At 37.8% G+C, this 20,974-nt stretch overlaps 1 protein-coding gene across 1 annotated transcript in view; it reads left to right on the top strand.

Annotated features, from left to right (window-relative positions):
• LOC124722691 overlaps window positions 1-20,974 on the top strand; it is a 321,460-nt gene that overhangs the window by 79,915 nt on the left and 220,571 nt on the right. The window contains exons 3-4 of the mRNA XM_047247831.1: window positions 14,538-15,242; window positions 15,588-15,735. Of these exons, the coding sequence (XP_047103787.1) occupies window positions 14,719-15,242; window positions 15,588-15,735 (672 nt within the window). The 5' untranslated portion in view covers window positions 14,538-14,718. The remainder of the gene's footprint in view (window positions 1-14,537; window positions 15,243-15,587; window positions 15,736-20,974) is intronic.

The following is a 20,974-nucleotide window of genomic DNA, read 5'->3' as shown; positions in this document are numbered from 1 at the left end:
ATGGACTATGGAGCAAGAGAAGAATGTTATTTGGTTGGATGAGTCTTGTTTCACACTGTTTCCAACTTATGGCTGAGCTTATGACCCAAGAGTGAAAAATGGCAGGGACTTTGTGATGTTGGCAGCCATATCGTGTTATTCTGTTTGCTCCACTGGTACTCTACAAGGTCCCATTACTGTTAAGGCTTATGTGACCATTTTGGCTGATCGGATCCATTCCATGGTACAATGTTTGTCCCTCGTATTCTAAGATGTCAGGCCACTCGTTCACACAGCTCACATCTCCCCTGGCCACCACAGTCACCAGCTCTCAATATTATTGAGACTTCATAGTCTACTTTGGAGAGAAAAGTGTGTGACCACTATTCACCTGCATCTGTGTTACCTGATCTTGCCACTGTTTGGCAGGAAGACTAGTATAAGATTTCCTTGAATACCATACATGCATTACCACACCTAAACAGTGCAGGAAAACCATTAGTACTCAAAACAGCTTTCAGCTATCTCCGAATGGATAAGTACATTATTGTACTAGGCATGGTAATGTTTTGTGTTTTTTGGTGTTTCCATATTTTTGTCCATGCCCAGTAAAGTAAAGTTTAATTTGAACAAAGGAGCATTGAAATGAAGCTGTTTTTTGTACTTCACACTGTACATTTAAACATCCTTGAATTACGTTTTACATTTATGTTAAAACGCAACAGCTTTAGTCTTTTCATAGCATATGTACGAATGTTTGACATAACAGTATAAGACTATGTTGTGACCATAAGCAACATAACCCACAGTTCTGAATATTATGTGCAGTGTCTTTTTCTTAAAAAGGGAAGGCATTTTACGATGAAGGCAGGAGTTGTTTATCGTGGAATCATGCCATCCACATGCAGTATCATATTGACAATTTGATCACTAAATCTTTAAAATCCTTTCCAAAGGAGTATCTACACTACTGTTGTCCATCAGGTTCTTTCACTTGCTGTAGTTGATCATTTCTAGCACTTAGTGCAACTAGCTTCCAGTGAGTAAGACAGTAAAACAGTAACACCAGTTTGTTACTTTATACTGGTTTATCTTCAGTAACATACAGTCTTCCAGAAATTACATGAAACCACTGATCACCAAGGAGGTATTGTAGTTTATGTGAAAGAATCTTCTTAATGCCCAATTCCAAAAGTGTAAAGCAACACAATGCAAGGAATATGTTAGCAGGTTGACACTTTTATTTGCTGCGCTACTGTTCGGAAAAATTGAAATGAAATTTATTCCACCAATTGGGAACATAATGCTACGTAGATGATCAGCGTTACAGACCTGTTCAAGCACTGTGACTGTGGAAATTCAGTAAAGAGTAGCGCCATCACTTGCTGCAATCTGAGTCACTAGAAGTCGTGGCATGGAATCAAAAAGTGCCTGAATATGCTGCTGGGGAGTACTCTGCCACTTGGTTCGTAGATGCGTCTACAAAGCAGCAGCTGTGACTGCAGAAGTATCTGAACAAACAAGTTGTCAACCCACCATATCCCAGACATGTTCAATGGGCAACATTTCAGGCTAACAGGCAGGCAAGGGAAACAATGGTACCCATCGTTCTTCGAAGAAGGCTTGCGCTTTATTTGCCACATGCAGTATCATGCTGAAATATGTTATGTGCAACGACTTTCAGGAGGGGCAGTACCTCAGGCTGTAAAACATCCCTGATGTAGCAGTAGCTGCTAAGTTTGCCATCAAGACATAGGTGGTGAGGTCGCACGTTACAGGCAGTGGCACCCCTGACCATCACTCTTGGTGTTTGTCCACTTTCCGCTCAACAGCATAGTCTGTTACATTGTGTTCACCATGGTGGCGTATAATGGATCTGCAGCCATCACTGTAGGACAAGTTGATGCGTGAGTCATCCAAAAAAACTACATTTTGCCACTCAGCACGTCATTGTAGGCGTTCATCTGCACATTGCAATCTGCAATGTTGGTGGGTTCTGGTCAGTGGAAGCTGATGCAATGGCATATGTGCCACGAGTCCAGTCTGTGGAACACAGATATGTCCACACCTGTTGCAGTGCTCCAACACTGTGCCAATACTGTGGATGAAGCTGTTCTGTCTGTTACGGCCATGTGGGAAAGATGGCAGTCATCTCACACTGTGGTCACATTGTTCCGTCCAGTACCCTGTCGGCGCTGTGTATGGTCATCGTCTCTCCACTGGTTATACAAATGCCTTGCTGTTGAAGCGGTGTGCCCTGTATAATTCTCAGTGTCACGGGATGACAGACCCATCTCTTGGAGACCAATCATTCAACCGTGTTTGAGTGCACTCATGCTAGTATTCTACAATGTGATGTCTGCAATGCATAGTGGCACATGATTACGCATTTCCACTTCATATGATGGCTTCGCATCAATTGAGTGTTGTGTAACACAGACCTGTCTCATCACACAAGAGAGAGTGCTGTTGGGCCTATGTGCACATCACCTCTCTGCCATTTAAATCACTTATTGTGGTTCCCTATGATAAACTGTTGAATTTAATTACTTCAGTAATGCTCAAACTTGTAAAACAAATCAAACATAGAACTGAACACATTAGAAAAACATACAAATCTTTGTTCAGAAACCCTAGCCCAGCATAAAGGAGTAGACAAAGTAACAAATTACCTCACCCTTAGACTTGTTTTAGTATGAGTCCCAGAAAAATTTATTAAAGTAGCACTGAATACCATCACATAATTAAGTCATATTCCAATGAAATTGTACATTTATAAATTGTCTGTATTACACAACAGACACAGAAAATATTACAAGAGATGATGAGATTCATAATCCTTTTTGTGTTAGTTAACATGAAAGTTAAATTTCGTACTAAAATTTAAAATGTCTAAATTTCATGCACTCCATCATAACAACATTTCATCAGAATGAATAACTGTCACATGTATTTGGATGTTTTTTATTTTATTTATTTATTTATTTTTTACTCTGCCACATACAACACATTATACATGACGTGATTAATGCAGCAAGTGACTTTAGTATTCATTATTTGAGAAGTAGATCATATTTTAGATTATACTCACTGTCTTCAATGAAGAAATTTGCAGCACAAGTAAATTTATGGATTTTAGTACTAGTTATTGATTACTAAAGTGAAGATTATTTTACTGGTATTACGGTGTCTGTGGTAGAGGTGAGCCAAAGGGGGCCCGTGGAGGATTCTGTCTTAAAAGTAAACCTTTTGAGAGGCCTAAGGTAAAAGATATATACACCAGATCCAAAACTTAAAATTTACATGTCTCATTGGCGAGTATTGGTAAGGACTATCGTAATCAGACTAGACAAGAGCTTAACAAAGGTTGTTTACAGTAGTGTTTCTCCATCATCTGTTGTAAATTCCTTACTCAGGGAGTGCTGTTGAACTTGTGTAGTTCTTCAGACACACAGATTTATGCTCTGCAGGATATGTACTTATTACACAGTCAGAGTTTCTATACTTAAATATTGAGTTTTCTAAGTTCTGTCAACACACAAACATTTTTAAATGCAATTAATTCTGTTCAGAATTAGTTGTGCAAGAAATTGTTTACTCTGTGGAAACAAAAGAAATGCTATGTTCTTCCATTTTGCATGTTCTTTATTTTTTTCCTCTTATTTTTCTTTTGCATGATTTCTCAAATGAGCCAAAGAATATTATACATTTCACAATTGAATTCATGCCTGATAGTATTATGTCTTACATTTTTTAAATTAAATGTTTGCCTTACAGTTATTGGTCAAGATTATTGTCATCCATGATTTTTGTTATGAACTCACACAAATTAGGTAATTTTGAATTACATAAAGTACATGTTGTCTGTTATACATTTGGTTCAGTTTAGGTCCTGTTGTGTTTCACAAACAGTTTTTTTCCAAAGTAACATGCTTTCAGTGCAGTTAAATTTTCTTTTAAAGAAAAAGAAGAAACCTCTAATTTCAAAATAACCACTTCCTGGAACTCATGTTCACACATGACCACCAGGTCATGTGCACAATTAAAGGAGGTACAGTTCAGGTATACATTTTTCCATTTAGCTGGAATCTTTTGGTTCTGTGTTAGGTGCTTCATCATGTATAGTTTGATCTGTAAGTAGCAGTGATATTGTGATTGGTACATGTATAGAATTATGATAAAGCACACTCATAGTCAATGATTTGTAGATGACATGTAGCTTTTAGAAGAGCAAGACAGAAAAAGTTGAAACACCCTCTTAATACTATTGTATGCATGAGGGATGTACATTTGTTACATGGCAGGCACAAACTACTCACTGAAATCCAATATGTTTAAAGTACACACCATAGCAAAAATTTTATTCTCTTGACATCAAATTCAGTGACTTCACCAATTTTGCAACCAGATTTTCATCTTCCAACCTAACCTAGAGCTCGGTCTATGCAGATGATCAGTATATTACCACAACTAAGTTTTCATATTCATTGGCTTCATCAACTCACAGCCAACTATCACCCCCCCCCCCCCCATTCTAATCTATAATCCATTACATAATCTTTTATACACACAGTACTCTGCAACTTTTCCAAAACTCGGGAACTTCATGGTAACTAAAAGTTTACATATGTTGCATAGATTTGGTGGTTTATTTATTCTTAAATTTGTTATACCATACTGGTATCCACTAATTCTAATCACCATGAAATTGCCGCCGTTTCATAATGACCAACTTTGAGCGTGGGGATTTCAGGTATTTATTGTTACTGTCAAATTTGAAGAGCCATGGATGCTAGACCAAATTTTGGAGAACATTTTCTTTTAAACACATAAAAAATATGTATAACCCTTATCTATTGACTGCAAAGACCTTGCTGCAGTGGATGCACTGGTTCCCGTGAGATCACCGAAGTTAAGCGCTGTCAGGCGTGGTCGGCACTTGGATGGGTGACCATCCAGGCCACCATGTGCTGTTGCCATTTTTTGGGATGCACTCAAGCCTCGTGATGCCAATTGAGGAGCTACCCGACCGAATAGTAGTGGCTTCGGTCAGGAATACCATCATAATGACCGGGAGAGCGGTGTGCTGACCCCACGCCCCTCCTATCCGCATCCTCCTCTGAGGATGACACGGCGGTCAGATGGTCCCGATGGGCCACTTGTGGCCTGTAGACAGAGTGGTTGGTTTATCTATTTACTGGTGGATTTTTGTTCCTTTTTTTTTTGTGAGTTGCTGTGTCATAATGATGGTGGATGTAGATTGTTGCTGTTCATGTTTTGGTCAAGAGAACTGCTGAATACATTTGTGAAAGTACAGTGAAACAAATTTCAGGAGAATATCAAGAAACTTGATATTTTATGTCAGCGAAAAAGTTCTGGCAGGTGACAAGTGTGAACTGGTCAGGTTTTGACAGGGAATTATTGAAAAAAATCCATAGCTTCTATGGGGAAAAACGATTTTCAACAGTACAGCAAACATTTAGGGAAAGTAGAGAATTGATAAGGAAGATTTTCCCGATTTGAATGACACAGTGTTATTGCATTTTGTTCGTAAATTGAGCTTCAGATATGAAATGTTCAACAGAAAGCTTGCGCCAGTGGAAAATAATGTAATATTTGGGAGAGAATTAGAGTTCTTCAAGGAAATTAAAAACACTTATGATATGCTGTAGAAACTGTTTATTACACTAATGAGACATGGTGTGCTGCAAATTGTTGCAGAGAGTTTGGATTGAAAAAAAAAAAAAAAGGTCCTATGCACCAGAAAGTGGATACGATTATCACAAACGAAGTGTTTATTGTGGGATGGAAAGGTGGAATTCAGATCCTGTCTCATTCTGGGATGAGAGTTATAATGTGCCACAGTGGAGCAAATGTGGCTTCATGTGAAATGCTGGCTGATGTTTTATTGGAAAAAAAAGATCATGCAGATTACCATTCTAGGATGAATGCGGGACACTACAGGGAGCAGTTCAGGAGTGTTCTCAGATGTTATCCGATAGGTCTGTGATTGTTTTAGATCAGACTCCTTGTCAAATGATGATAAATCTGGTATCGTGGATCCATCTGTGGAATGGAGGAGAGATTCAATTAGGTACTGCGAAAGTGTTACTCAAGTTCTTAGGAGGAATTCAGTATGTGCGCAAACTTGAAAAGATAGCAGATTGTCTTGACACAGTAACAGAAACATTGCTGATTCAGTTAGGTGACTATAATAGCAGCAAAACACCAGACAACAGCAAAAGTAATTAGGGTGAATTTTTATTTTAAATTTATCATTGTGTTCCGCAAAATCTATTCCAAATTATTACTACACACCATATTTAGAGTTTTCATTTTCTGTTGCGAAAATGCAATTCATTTATTGAGAACTACTTGTGTATTGAATTGTCATATGTGATTTCCCACTTCAATGCTTCTTAAACTCATACGTTAGTAATAGTATTTAGCAACACAGCGTTTCAGCATGGAAACAAAGTTGCCACTGTCTTTTCTGATTGTTTAAGTCACTTATTCTATATGACAGTGATGGCAGCACATTGGTGTGTAAATTGTGCTCCATCACAGCTTAGCATATATTGCATATGATGGAACCAACAGGAGGCCAAATTTTACAGTCTCTCTTTTTTTTTTCTCCACATCACACTAACTACAGTGGTAAACTTAATTGTGCATTTGTGAATGTCATGGTGAAACAACTCACTAATAACAACAATCCTCCAGTCAATAGAGAAGAATTGTGTCTTTAAAGAATGCATAGGTGATTGTTCACAAAAGTATAGCCTGGGTCTCTGTGACTCTTCCAAGTTGACACTCACAATGCTCAAAAATGTAAATAGTTCTTTGTAGGACACTCCCTTTTCAATGACAAATGAAAGTGGGCATTTCCGTGGTTCCGACAAAATGGAACACATCAATGCTAGTTGTGATGTAGCTTGAAAAGGGATGTGAAGCTAGGAGTCAGTCATGAAATAGATAATAATCTGTTTTCTGCACAAAGATCAGTCTGTCACTGCACACATACATTTCAAATGTAGAAGAAAACTTCAATTCTTTGTTGCGCAGTCACAAATGTCTAAAATTCTTGCAGCAGTAGGAAAAAAATGTTTCTAGTATGATTCTATACAGTCTGTAATGTGTAGAAAATGCTATTGAACTGCTTAGAAGTCCAACTACAATACTGAGTATCTAGGATGCTATGGACTAGATAGAGGATATAATAAATTGAAGATTGGGGACATCATCTGCTTTTTAAGTTAAACACTGGTACTGGAAGTAAAGATGTCAACTAGAATACAGAAATCTGCTTCCAAATTGCATAGGGAAACTGAACTGTTATTATACACAGATTGAAAGTAACATGTGCTACTCTCATTGCATATCCATCCTGTACTGATGGAGAATAATAATGTGAAGCATTAAAGACCAATCTGAGTATGACTTACTGAGCTGTAGCCTTCAGGTCCACATTCCAGCTTTGTGGGTGTTTTCACAACTTTCAGTGAAATATCTTTTCAATGCCAACTTGAGTTTTGTCAGCCGAAGAGACAGCAGAGGGATAGACCATTCAACTGTTTTGGGACCTATGAAATGAAAATGTCAGCAGCAGTGCGGACCTCATGGAGAAATTTATAATTAATAATTACTCTGGCCCAAGCTAATAGACCACTTCCTTTACTGAGGAAATAAGAATAATAAATTTTATTAATCTCCACAAAACAGTTGTATATACTGTAGATCTTCGTTCCATTTACTGCCAGTGATGATCATACTAAAAGCTATGAAGGAGCTCCCTCCACTGCCCATGGTTTACCACAGGTATCTGAAAAATAATTTTCCTATGATTACTAACATTATGTTCCCTCATCTCCAGTCGTACAAAGTATTGTCCCTGAATCACATACCATTAGGTATATCCCTCACTTTTTTTTTTTTACACTGTCCCTGACGTGAACTTCTTCATTGTGAAATAGAATTTGATTTTATTTTCTGATCTCTGCAGAGAATTGGGCTGCATTCTCTCAACAAGATTCGGCATTTCTGGTTGCGATTCATAGCCAGTGTTGCAGTGTTTACTCGTGATGGATGATGATTATATTCACATCAATAATTGGTTTTAATTCTTACTCTGGCATAACAACATAATTTTCATGAAACTGTCAGAATGTACACTACTGGCCATTAAAATTGCTACACCACGAAGATGACGTGCTACAGACGTGAAATGTAACTGACAGGAAGAAGATGCTGTGATGTGCAAATGATTAGCTTTTCAGAACATTCACACAAGGTTGGCGCCGGTGGCTACACCTAAAACATGCTGACGCGAGGAAAGTTTCCAACCGATTTCTCATACACAAACAGCAGTTGACCAGCGTTGCCTGGTGAAACGTTGTTGTCATGCCTCGTGTAAGGAGGAGAAATGCGTACCATCATGTTTTCGACTTTGATAAAGGTCGGATTGTAGCCTATCGCGATTGCGGTTTATCGTATCGTGACATTGCTGCTCGCGTTGGTCGAGATCCAATGATTGTTAGCAGAATATGGAATCGTTGGGTTCAGGAGGGTAATATGGAACGCCGTGCTGGATCCCAATGGCCTAGTATCACTAGCAGTCGAGATGACAGGCATCTTATCCACATGGCTGTAACGGATCGTGCGGCCACGTCTCGAATCCTGAGTCAACAGATGGGGATGTTTGCAACAGCATGGACTATCAGCTCGGAGACCATGGTTGCAGGTACCCTTGACGCTGCATCACAGACAGGAGCGCCTGCGATGGTGTACTCTACGACGAACTTGGGTGCACAAATGGCAAAACGTCATTTTTTGGGATGAATCCAGGTTCTGTTTACAGCATCACGATGGTCGCATCTGTGTTAGGTGACATCGCAGTGAACGCACATTGGAAGCGTGTATTCGTCATCATCATACTGGCGTATCACTCGGTGTGATGGTATGGGGTGCTATTGGTTACACGTCTCGGTCACCTGTTGTTGGCATTGATGGCACTTTGAACAGTGGACGTTACATTTCAGATGTGTTACGACCCGTGGCTCTACCCTTCATTTGATTCCTGCGAAACCCTACATTTCAGCAGAATAATGCATGACCGCATGTTGCAGGTCCTGTACGGGCCACTCTGGGTATAGAAAATGTTCAACTGCTGCCCTGGCCAGCACATTCTCCAGCTCTCTCACCAATTGAAAATGTCTGGTCAATGGTGGCCGAGCAACTGGCTCATCACAATAGGCCAGTCACTACTCTTGATGAACTGTGGTATCATGTTGAAGCTGCACGGGCAGCTGTACCTGTACATGCCATCCAACCTCTGTTTGACTCAATGCCCAGGCGTATCAAGGCCATTATTACGGCCAGAGGTGGTTGTTCTGGGTACTGATTTCTCAGGATCTATGCACCCAAATTGAGTGAAAATGTAATGACATGTCAGTTCTAGTATAATATATTTGTCCAATGAATACCCGTTTATCATCTGCATCTCTTCTTGGTGTAGCAGTTTTAATGGCCAGTAGTTTATTTACAATGAAATGGGGTTTTCCCTCACCCATGAAGCCATGTCAGCAATTACATGTTGTTGAATCAGACGAGATGGCAGAGTGGTTAAGATGCTGGACTCTCCTTTCGGTGGAGTGGGCCTTAAATTCCCAGCCAGATGCCTAGATTCAGGTTTTCTTTGGGTTCCTTAAATTGCTCGGAGGTAATTCTGGGATAGTTACTTTGAAGCTTGTGTGTCAGATTTTGGCCTCTGTCAGTCAGAACAAATGCTTTATCTCTAAATGACATTCTTGTCATTAGGACAGAACTGTCTCCCTCTCTCTTTTTATGTACTGAGTTAGTATTGGAATCAGTGAAAAAAACGAGAATACTGAGCTGGAGCTGATGCGCAAATTTCCATTGGAAAATGAAAGATGTGCTATGCATCACAAAACTGTGTTTCTACAAGAAGTCAAAAGATTAAAAATCAAAGTACACCAGATCCTCATAATATCAGCACTGCTGCATATTTCTTCATCGGCTAGACATACACCACGAACAAAACTCATGTTAAGTTTGTACTGAGAATGTAAAGAGAGAATATATCAAATTTAAGAGGATGAAGAGGTCATTTATTACTTAAGATTACATTCAAAACATTTGGAAACTTAAGAATACTACACGGATCTTCAAATAAATTATTGGGTTGAGGATAGCTGTATGTATATGAAGAGATATCAGTATGATATAACACATTACAAACTCAGTGCATTCACCAGGTAGCACTCATTGATGATGGACACCTCCATAAAAATACTGGGACATTATTGGGTACCACACATTGCGATGAAACACCTATCATTTAATCAAACACCTAACAAATAGTCTGTCATTGGTCTGCCAGTGACACAAGGCTCAAGAAATTGATACATAATTGGAATGTGCTCAGTCTGGATGTTGTTGAAGGGAAATTACTTCAACAGTGGGAAATAATCATCATGGAGACAGGATAGCAGGATAGTTTGCATATTGTACTCCTCTTACAGTTATTTGACTCTGCAGTAATTGATAATTCTTTGATCTGATGTCTGTGCCATACTATCCCTCCACATGATACATACCTTTGCATGCTTAAGAGCAAAAATGTCTTAATAGCATCAAGATAAGGACAAACGATGATCTTAAGTGTAAGTAACCTACATGCTGAAATTTTTTTGATAGACTTTGTGTTTGCCGTTGCTTATAGAAAATTATTTATTTCACTATTGCAATTTTGGCTCTTAGGTGTGATTGCATGAGTGCTATTCACCTCCATCATTGTTATGTGATCTTGCCACTATTGTGCAGGAAGAGTGGTGTAAGGTTCCCTTGAAAACCATACATGATCTGTATTCATTCATTTGGAGGTGACTGGATTTGTTGCACTTTTGTCGTTTCCCTTTTTTTCTCTACCCACTGTATAAGACACACTGTATATAGTTTTAACTGTCCTTTCCTGAAAAACAGTGAAGTATACTCAAAGATTTACTGTTGGAATGAATAAGTAAAACAATGACAATGCTGTCTTTGAAATTCTCTCAGATGCCTTCCTTCTGGGAGTCATTAACATTTTCATTTGTGCCAAATGCTGCATTTAGGCATGTCAGGTTCTAGTCGAAATTGTAGAATTCTAAGGCAAATGTAACAAGCAACATACTTTTGGAAATTGGCCAAATCAGTAACAGTTCTTCCAGTAATATTTTTCCTCATCACAGGTTTCATCATCCCTCATCTCTTGCGTTTTCTCTGTACTGGTCAGAGTAAAACAGCAAAACATGCTTTTGTCACAGCAGTCTGCAGTGACAACAGAAGTCTGTCTATTCTGAAATCTCCTTTCTCACAATGAAATTTGCACTCCTTACACATGGCTCCCTTCCTCTGGAAGGAGCTGAACTGTATCAACCTGAACACAAGAGAACAGCACAAAACAAGTAAATATATGAGGAAATTTAAATATGTCATGGAAAACAAACCATGCTTGCAAACAGGAGAAGATAACACTGACTGAATCAGTTTCAACAGACTAGCAAAGCTGTGGGAGTTGTAGTATGTATTAAGCTCAGTTTCACCCCATGAACCTTGACATCTATGGAAGTTTGCTTTTGGTACATGTTTCCTAATGATGCTATTCGAAAAACAGTGACAGTATTAAATGACTCTGTGAAAACAGTGTGCATTTACTGTCATGGTGTGTGTCAGAAAATTTTCATTGGTAGTTAGAAAAGGAGGGAATATGGGGGATTAAAGAAGTGACATTTTGCCACTTTCCCTGTTCCTTGCTGTAACACTCGTTGGATTCCTCTTTGCTGCTTTCCCATACCTTGCTACCTTGCTATTCAGAATGTCCAGTTTATTTCACCTCAAAATCATCTAACATTCAACATGTAATTACGAGGGCTATCCACAAAGTACATTACGTTTTGGAATTAAAAATAAATAATGTATTGGAAATTTTTTTATTGTATACAGATGAAAGCCACACTTAAATACTACTTTTCTACATAGTTGCCATTTAAATTAAGGCACTTATCGTAGCGATGGACGAGCTTGGAAATTCCTTTGTCATAAAATTCGGCCGCCTGCACCTTTAACCACGTGGTTACCTCTTCTTTTGGGACAGAAAAGGTGTGATTTTTGTGGATTTCCCGGAAAGAGGCACTACAATAAACTCTCAAAGGTATTGCCAAACTCTGCACAACCTCAGAAGAGCAATACAAAACAAGTGCAGGGGAAAGTTGGGCTCAAAGATCTTGCTGATTCACGACAACGCCCTGGCCCACATGGCAAATGCCACTCATGAAGTTCTCAAATCTTTTAAGTGGGAGTTGTTTCCTCATCCGCCGTACAGTCCCGACCTGGCACCGAGCGACTTCCACTTATTCCCAGCAATGAAGAAGTGGTTGGCTATGCAGCGTTTTGATGGACGGTGCACAGCTTCAAGAAGAGGTAACCACGTGGTTGAAGGCGCAAGCGACCAAATTTTACGACGAAGGAATTTCCAAGCTCGTCCATCGCTACGATAAGTGCCTTAATTTAAATGGCAACTATGTAAAAAAGTAGTATTTAAGTGTGGCTTTCATCTCTATATAATAATAAAATTTTCCAATACTTTATTCATTTTTAATTCCAAAACGTAATGTACTTTGTGGATAGCCCTCGTACGTGGTAACAGTGACTTTAAAGTGTTGGGTAGTGTTTTTGGTATACTTCGTACAAACAGATCAACCTCTTAGCAACCCCATGTCTTACTTATAATCTATCAGAATTATTACCAGAAGACTACCTGTGCAGTTAGAGACATACATTAATTGTAGAAAAGATAAAGGGAAGAACCCTGAAGTTTTCACTAAGTTACTACAGAAACTTCTAGACATAGTAATTATATGATACATGTGAAGAATAGGACAATAACACCCGAAGCAAATAGCTGTATTGGAGTGATAAATGTGAAGAATTAGAGAATAATACCTGAAGCAGACGGATGTATTAAAAAACACCTATAATAGGTTTCTATTCTAGATGTAACGGATTCCCAGTGTGAATGTGGTACAGCGACTTACTTTGATGTATCACACCTGTAGCTAGGAAACCGTTTACTTTTGGCCAATAGTTGAGAAACCTGTATGGGTAACTTCAAAGTTATTAATTATTAGTGAGTTGCAGACTGTATTGATGGAATTGGAATGTGGAAAACACTTACTAGCATTGATGCACCTTGGAATATGAGTTGGAAGAGTGTCAACTGTGCAGACAAAATCAAACTGCTCAGAAATATAGGAAAGGAACATGTATAGGCATAAGAATAAATTTTCCCTTTACTATTTGCGATTTAGAGGAGTGGTAAAAAAAGCTGGTAATCATGAAATAAAGGATGTAGATAATAAAAACAGATTATTGTGTGTTTAGGTAAAACATTGGAGGAAATGAATTTTAATTTCCTCACTAGTTAAAAAGCTAAAATTGTGATTTAATGTGGAGGAATCATAATGCTACCTCAAAACTGAGATTTGATGGTTCAGTTGTTATTCTATACCCAAAGCCAGACTTTTAGAGGGCGAATTAATAGAAATATGCAAATGATCTCATTAAATTGATGAATTGTTTCCTTTGATGTTTAAAGCAATGAGGCTGATGTAACAGGCAGTTGCTGACGCAAAAGAATTGGGAGAAAGTCTACAGAAAAACTTCATGTCCTTATTGATGCTATGAAAGTGCTATGTAATGATATATTTGAAGTAAATACATACTGTAAACAAGTGAGGCGATACAAACATTATATAAAATCTATTTGAGGGAACTTACATCATTAACTTTTTGTGATTAATCAGTATTCAGGTAACAGTGTCTGGTTTTATCACAGACAGTACCACTCTTTTCATAACTACCTGTAAATGATTTTTTTAAACTGTTATAGTTTGGTTATATATCCTGAATTAGGTTAAAATATAGAGATCTTACTTTGTAAATAGCTTTCAGACTGAGAACTCGAATTTAAAATTTCTGCTTTTAAGACAACATTTTTAAGTTTTCACCTTGTTTGCTGATATAATTTCCCTGTTACTAAAATTTTGTTTTAAGTTACTTTTCATTGTATTGACCCTTGCTAAGTGACAAAAAATAATCCTGCTGAAACTGCGGAAAACAGTAGTTACATAGTTTGAAAATATGATCAGCCTGTCGTATTTGGTTTTGCATATTATTTTTATTTTTTTATTTGCTATTCCATGTACCATTGGCTCCTTAGCAAATCTATTTATTTATTTATTAATTATTTATTCCTATTTTTTGCAAGAAAATAAAAGTTATGTTTGAAGTCATAGATCAGATATAGTCAGTCAAAGCATAATGATTTTATGTCTAGACATCTCCCATTATATATATTTTTAATTCTGAGCAGTTCCTTACTCGTGAAAAAATTGTGATATTGTCAAAAGACTAACATGACATCTTAGACTGAATTTTTCCAGAAATTCTATATGATTTTTTATATGTAAGTACAATGTATTTTTTTTTTTTCTTTACAGGGTCGAAGAGAGATTAAAGACAAATGTAGGTAGTTTGAAATTGAGATAGAGGCAAATTTCTGTTCTGTTGCTTCATGAAACAAATAGCTCATGTGGAAATAGTGATCAAATTTGAGAACACTAGGTCAAAAGCATCACATTTGGGAAGAATAAAAGCCATGTTGTTGAAAGTGTGTTCGATATGGTGCAGAAAACTGCCTCAACTCATCTCATTTGCACCCCATTTTCAAAACCTGCCCATATTAGCCTTAGTAGGCCCACTTGTAACCCTACCAGGAGTTCCATTGTGTACCAGGCAACATCAGCAGCAGTCACACAGTCTGTGGATAATTCAAGAGAAAATTGTGTATCTAATAGGACACTTGTTCCATTTCATTCTCAATCATCTCCTGAAGAATCCATGAGGCTGATTTTTCAGTTAGGGGCAAATGTTGTTGTATCATCTGATGCACAAGTGACATCGAATACGTTTAATGTTTCAAAAACACAACCTGTACATTCTGTGCAAAACAAAACACATACTAGCCGTCACACTGGAGCACAGATAAATATTCAAAAAATATCCCAGCCAGTACAAAGAACATCATCATCCAACACAAAATTTCCTCAGCAACAAGCAAGAGTAATACCAAAAGTTGCACAGGTGATGCCTAAACCATCTTGCATAGTTGCAGTTCAAACACCAAAGCTGTTAACTCCACAGGAGTAAGTATCAGACTTGAAATATTTCTGTTAACTTTGCAAATTTGTAAGATATCCATGAAAATATTTGTAGTCTCTTTAGATCATTTTCGTTCTCAAAGTAATAAGAATTTTAGACAGTTACTAACACACAAAGTTTTCGTTTTATTGTTAATAGTCCAGGGTCATGAACATAAATACTTATATTGAATGATTAAAATAATTACATAAGGCAGACTTGTATGAAACACTGTATGTGGATGGATATTAAAGTGTAGAAATAGATACAAAAATGGTAAGTATCTTTATTCACTGCAAAGGATTGTCATTTTACTATTTTCACGTGTTTACATTGACTTTACTTTACAGTCATGACCAAAAGGATGATGTAAACTCGAGGAGAGATGGAGAACAAAGTGCAGAAATTCATGGAAGAACTGGTAAAACAGTACCAGTGAACAGTAGCACAGCACCATACCGGGTGCAGAGAAAGGAAACAAGAATGGAGATAGTGAAGGTGCACATCCTGATTTATTAGTAGTTGTATTTTATTTTCTTCAGAGTCAGAGTTTTGTGAGGTACTTTATCATGTTTTTTTTAATACATCAGTGTTTTGCTAATTGCTGGTTACCAAAGGATGAGTTAATGTTTGGAGTTGATTATTAATATCTTCATTCATTGTTCTTGATGGCTGTGGCTTTGCGATTCACAAAAAGCAAAGTACGGGTTGCTCACATATTCTGAGAATGATTGAACTTGAGCTTCAATGGAAGTTTCAGATGTAATAGCTCAAATGGTCTTTTGCAGTGAATAAAAACCAGTACGAAGGTTTTGTTTGAAGCAAGAATTTATCACAGTCTATAGACATGTCTTTTCATGAGTGGTATCCGCAGTCGTCTGTTCATCGCCCATCTGCTTGTTTTTCTTTCTTATTACTTAATTCATTAAATTGATTGCAGTACATTCATTAGTGCAGTGGTTGTGGTTTCAGTTTTGGTTAGGCTGTGGGATTATAAGTCTTCTCTTCCATTTCCCATGAGCATTTTGAAATACTATGATAGTTGAAGTTGTTACGTATTCCATATCAAAATTTTGAGAGATGGAACCTGTGATTGTGGATAGTTTGCAAAAGTTGAGCTGATCTACAAAATATATAGTGCGAGCAAGCGAGAGAGAGAGAGAGAGAGAGAGAGAGAGAGAGTGAGTGTTTAAACACTCTTGTCCTGAAGAGTTGGTAGTTTAGTAAGAGTTACCTCTAGTATTAATGTTCCTATATGGCAGTGGACAGTTTAAAGTGGGTATTGTTCCCCCTGAATAATTTTATTTTCTAAGCACAGTTTCCTTTATTGTAATAATTCTTTTAGTTTTTTTTTAGTTTTTAGATCTGATGAAAGTTTACTACAGAGCTAGTTGACCACAGAAATAATACATAAACTTTATAAGGATTTTAGTAACAACAGTGTAAAGAAGTCATGTTGAGTAATTATGGTACAAAGAACAAAGCTTTTGAAATGAAATTTCTGTGCAGTTAGTGTCCCAAATTTTTATCTGAAGGGAAAATATTACTTTTCTTAGATTATTCATTGATTTCATAGTTCAACTTACACAAATCACTGTAAACAGTTATGGCTGTTGTTATTCAAAATAACAAAAATCTTGACTATCGTGATGGTAATTATGGTGGATATACAGCCACAATTGGGTAGTTACACACTACCTTCAACACTGCTGCCACTACCACAAGTTGCTGCAGTTTTGTTTTTGTCATCTTCAACATCATGAGTAGCTGCGGCAGCCACCACCTTCACTACAAGCAAGCACCACCACTGCCACCGCGCCACCACCACCACCACCACCACCACCACCACCACAACCACCGCCGCCACATCAGCAGTGTCAAGAATAACTCCAACAGCAGCAGTCACATCACATCTGTAATCAAGCTTATGCCTCTGTTGTTGCATCCATGATGAGCCATTATCTTTGTGATTTTTATTGTGTTGATGACAGAAAATAAACATTTCTGGTTTTCAAAGATTAAGGCAATATTAGAGATATATAGACACACAATTGTTTTAAAATTATTAGATATTGCCTAAGCACAACTAGTGACATAATGTACATTTCTTGTTGGTTACAGAAGAATTACAATTTCTGCCAGAAGTGTTAATTATTGCAACTTGTTGCCTTACATATATGTGTATCACATTTAGAAACTGTAAGTTAAAAATTGGGAAGTTATTTTGTCTATGTCACTGTGAAATAATATTTCACCCCCTCGCCCCCCAATCACAGTAAGAGTTGCTCACAACTTGCAGTTCCCATTCAGTCATAATTTTAACATGATAGCTAAAATGGTGGTATGAGATTCGATTCTGTATTGGAACCAAAGCAAGCATCAGACATGCGTTCTTGAATATTCTCAGAGATTACTCAAAACTTGAGCATGTGACACATCAGTTATTTCTTGTATACAGGACGTCCTAAGAGTCATCAGGTACTTTTTTTCTGGTGTTCCTAGTTTCATTTGTGTGTGTGTGGGGGGGGGGGGGGGGTAGTTGAATCAAAAACTAATTGTGGGGTTACGTGTGACAACCAGTGTCTGTGGAAATAGTCCATTTGCTTTCACAATATAAATTAAATGTTCCCCTATAACTTTAATTTCATCTGAATAATTGATAGAGCAAACTTGAGTTACTGTTGTTATGTGATACTCGGTTCATGATTATTTATTGACATTCATAGCAAAAGACAAAAAATGATCTGTGTTACCATCAGCAACTGAACACAGCAGATGAGACACAGCATGATGGAACATACAGGGCGGTGCATGATAAGTCACCTGATTTGTTTCATGAATAACATATTTGTTGTTGACAAGATTTGTAATTTATTGATGTAGAAGTAAGGAATACAACTTGGAAATACAACCTAATGAATTACATGTTCAGTATAACTGCCATTTTGATTTACAACTTCTTCAAGTCACACACATGCATTTGTGATGACTCTCCGACACAAATCTTCTGGAATGGTGCAGCATAACTCTACAATCATGGCTCTAAGTTGCACTGCATTGTCGGGTTTTCTGTGGTACACCTTCTTCTTAAGGAACCCTCAAAGGGAGAAGTCACATGGGTTAATGTCCGAGCTGTGGGCCAGCCACATTCCTCCTTCTTCCTAACGTTCTGGTAATGTGTTTGACAATACCCTAAGGCCAAGTCTTTCATGTAGAAAATCAAGCACAGTGTTGGCAGTATGGAGGCGTGCTCCATCCTGCATGAACCATTGTGTCTGTAGTGGAAGACATGAGGCCATGAGTTGAGGAAAGAACTGGTTTTGCAGCATGTGTAAATAGCTTTCACTGATTACTGTAGCATCGAAGAAGAACAGACTGATGATTCCATGGCTTGACATCACGACCTACATGCACACTTTCTCCCCATAGGTGTCTTTTGTGTGGATTATTTGCGGAGTTTCACATGCCGAGAATCAATCATTCTGTTTGTTCACAACACCGTTCACGTAAAAATAAACTTCGTCAGAAAAGCATGTGTTGTGTAGCACTGCCTGTTGGTCTAGCTCTATTGCCCACCTTGAAAACTGCTGTTTCCACTCACCTCTCGCAGTAAGCTTACGCGCCACAGTCATCTTTTATGGATTCAAGCGAAGGTTGGATTGAATAATTTTTTATATAGATTGGCGTGAAATTACCAACTCGGTATTGGCTTTTCATGTTGATTTACAAGGACTGCAAGTCGGAGCTACTCGAACTGCTCCACTGTTTTGTGGCGAACATACTGTACGTGCATGTGACTGCTGACACTCCAAAACATATCCAGTACCTTCAAATTTTTGATGCAAAATGCATATTGTCTGTGGGCTGGGAGCCCACCATGTGCCGAAATGAGCACAAAACCTTCTCTTTGTCAATGTGAGGCTGTTCGTCGCTGCAAACTGTAACACAGTCTTTGTCTTTCGTATGACGGTCAACCATCCTTTGTCTGCCATCATGGCAAACTGAAATGGTTGATTCACAATGGAGGCTATCAACTCGTGATGACATCTGGCATAATTTCCATAAACTGCACAAAGTTGAACGTACAATTTGAAAGTTATTGCCCCAATAGTATACTTGTAGGGTCAAAATTCGATTGGGTGACTTACCGTGCGCCACCCTGTAAGTGCTACACCTACCATTCTCACTTTTGCTGCAAATACAGATTAGTTTTGGACTTTTGCGTTCTCCATCAGTGCATACCAGTGAACTGAATGGGAAATAATAGGTGAAACACAGTTTAGTTAGCCAAAGTGATAAAGTTTCTTTTACAATGGTTGTTGCGTGAAACACCCCACGAGCTATATTTATTTGGACTGATTCAGCCTCCAGCTGCATATCACAGGGAATTGAAATTTTTTTTAAAAACATGGGAGAAATGGGGGTTTAACATCTCTAAACAAGAGCACCTGCTATATTTACGAATATTCTGATAAATAGGAGACTGGAATTTTCCTAAGCTCTTAACATCAGAGACTTACAAAGGATTGTAGTAATTGACAGTTGTGTGGGGAAGTTTATATTTTGGTAAAGATATCTTAAGAGAGGGAGCTAATTTGAGAATGATCCTGTTGATAGGGTTAGGTATTCTACATAATTATCCAATGAAGGTGTGGTGTTATACCTAATTAATTCATGAAATTGAAAGCAATGTCTGTACTCATGTACTGTTTTGTAAGTGTGAGGCTTTGTTTTTCATACAGTAGGATTTAATGTTTGTACATTTTCATTCATTTTCCATTTGATACTAATTGTGGATATTCTGAAGAAAATATGTTTGTATGTAAGTGTGTGGAATGTTACAAACTAACCAAGATCCAGAATAAGCTGCAACCAATTTCTGTGTGCCAGGGCATTTAACTGTATTTTATCATCATCTTAAAGTAAAACCTCATAAGTAAGGGCGCTCAGCTTTTGTTAAACACCATTTACTACCTTCACAAATACACTTACAAACTACACAAAATTGTTAGAAAAAAATCATACGTTTCTGACATAACAAGTGGGTACTTTTTGAGTCACAAATTTCCCCAAATGTGTGATTAATAGCGGGTTTAGAGTGCTGCATGTTTTAGTGTAAGAAAGACAAGACAGACTCAGACAAAAGGGATAAAGTTGCTAGGTAATTTATGTACAATGCTGGAAAATATTTCCTGCCAATTATAAAGGCTGTGAATTCAACAAAATGCATTTGGACTACAAATATGAATAACTGAAATTGGGATGATCACATAGATAATGTTGTGGGGAAAGCAAATCAATTTATTGGCAGAACACCTAGGAAATAGAACAGGTTTACTAAGTATATTGCCTAGATTATGCTTATTCATCCTCTTCTGGGATATTGCTGCATGTTGTGGGATCCGCATCAGATACGATTGACAGAGGACATCAAAAAAGGTCAGAGAAGGGCAGCTTGTTTTGTATTATCCCAAAATAAGGGAGAGAGTGCCATAGTTATGATAACACTATTTGGGGTGGCAATCATTAAAATACAGTTTTTTTTGGGTGGCAGGATCTCCTCATGAAATTTAAATCACCAACTTACTCATCTGAATGCAAAAATATTTTGTTGGCACCCACCCATGTAGGGCGAAATGGTCATCATAATAAAATAAGTCAGTTAGCACAGAAAGATTGAAGTTTTCATTTTTCCTGGTGCTGTTAGAGAGTGGAATGGTAGAGAAATAGCTTGAAG

The sequence above is a fragment of the Schistocerca piceifrons genome, chromosome X (assembly GCF_021461385.2).
Source record: "Schistocerca piceifrons isolate TAMUIC-IGC-003096 chromosome X, iqSchPice1.1, whole genome shotgun sequence".
NCBI classification, from domain to species: domain Eukaryota; kingdom Metazoa; phylum Arthropoda; class Insecta; order Orthoptera; family Acrididae; genus Schistocerca; species Schistocerca piceifrons.
Note: the sequence above shows the minus strand (reverse complement) of the source record. Positions and strands in the feature narration are given on the sequence as shown.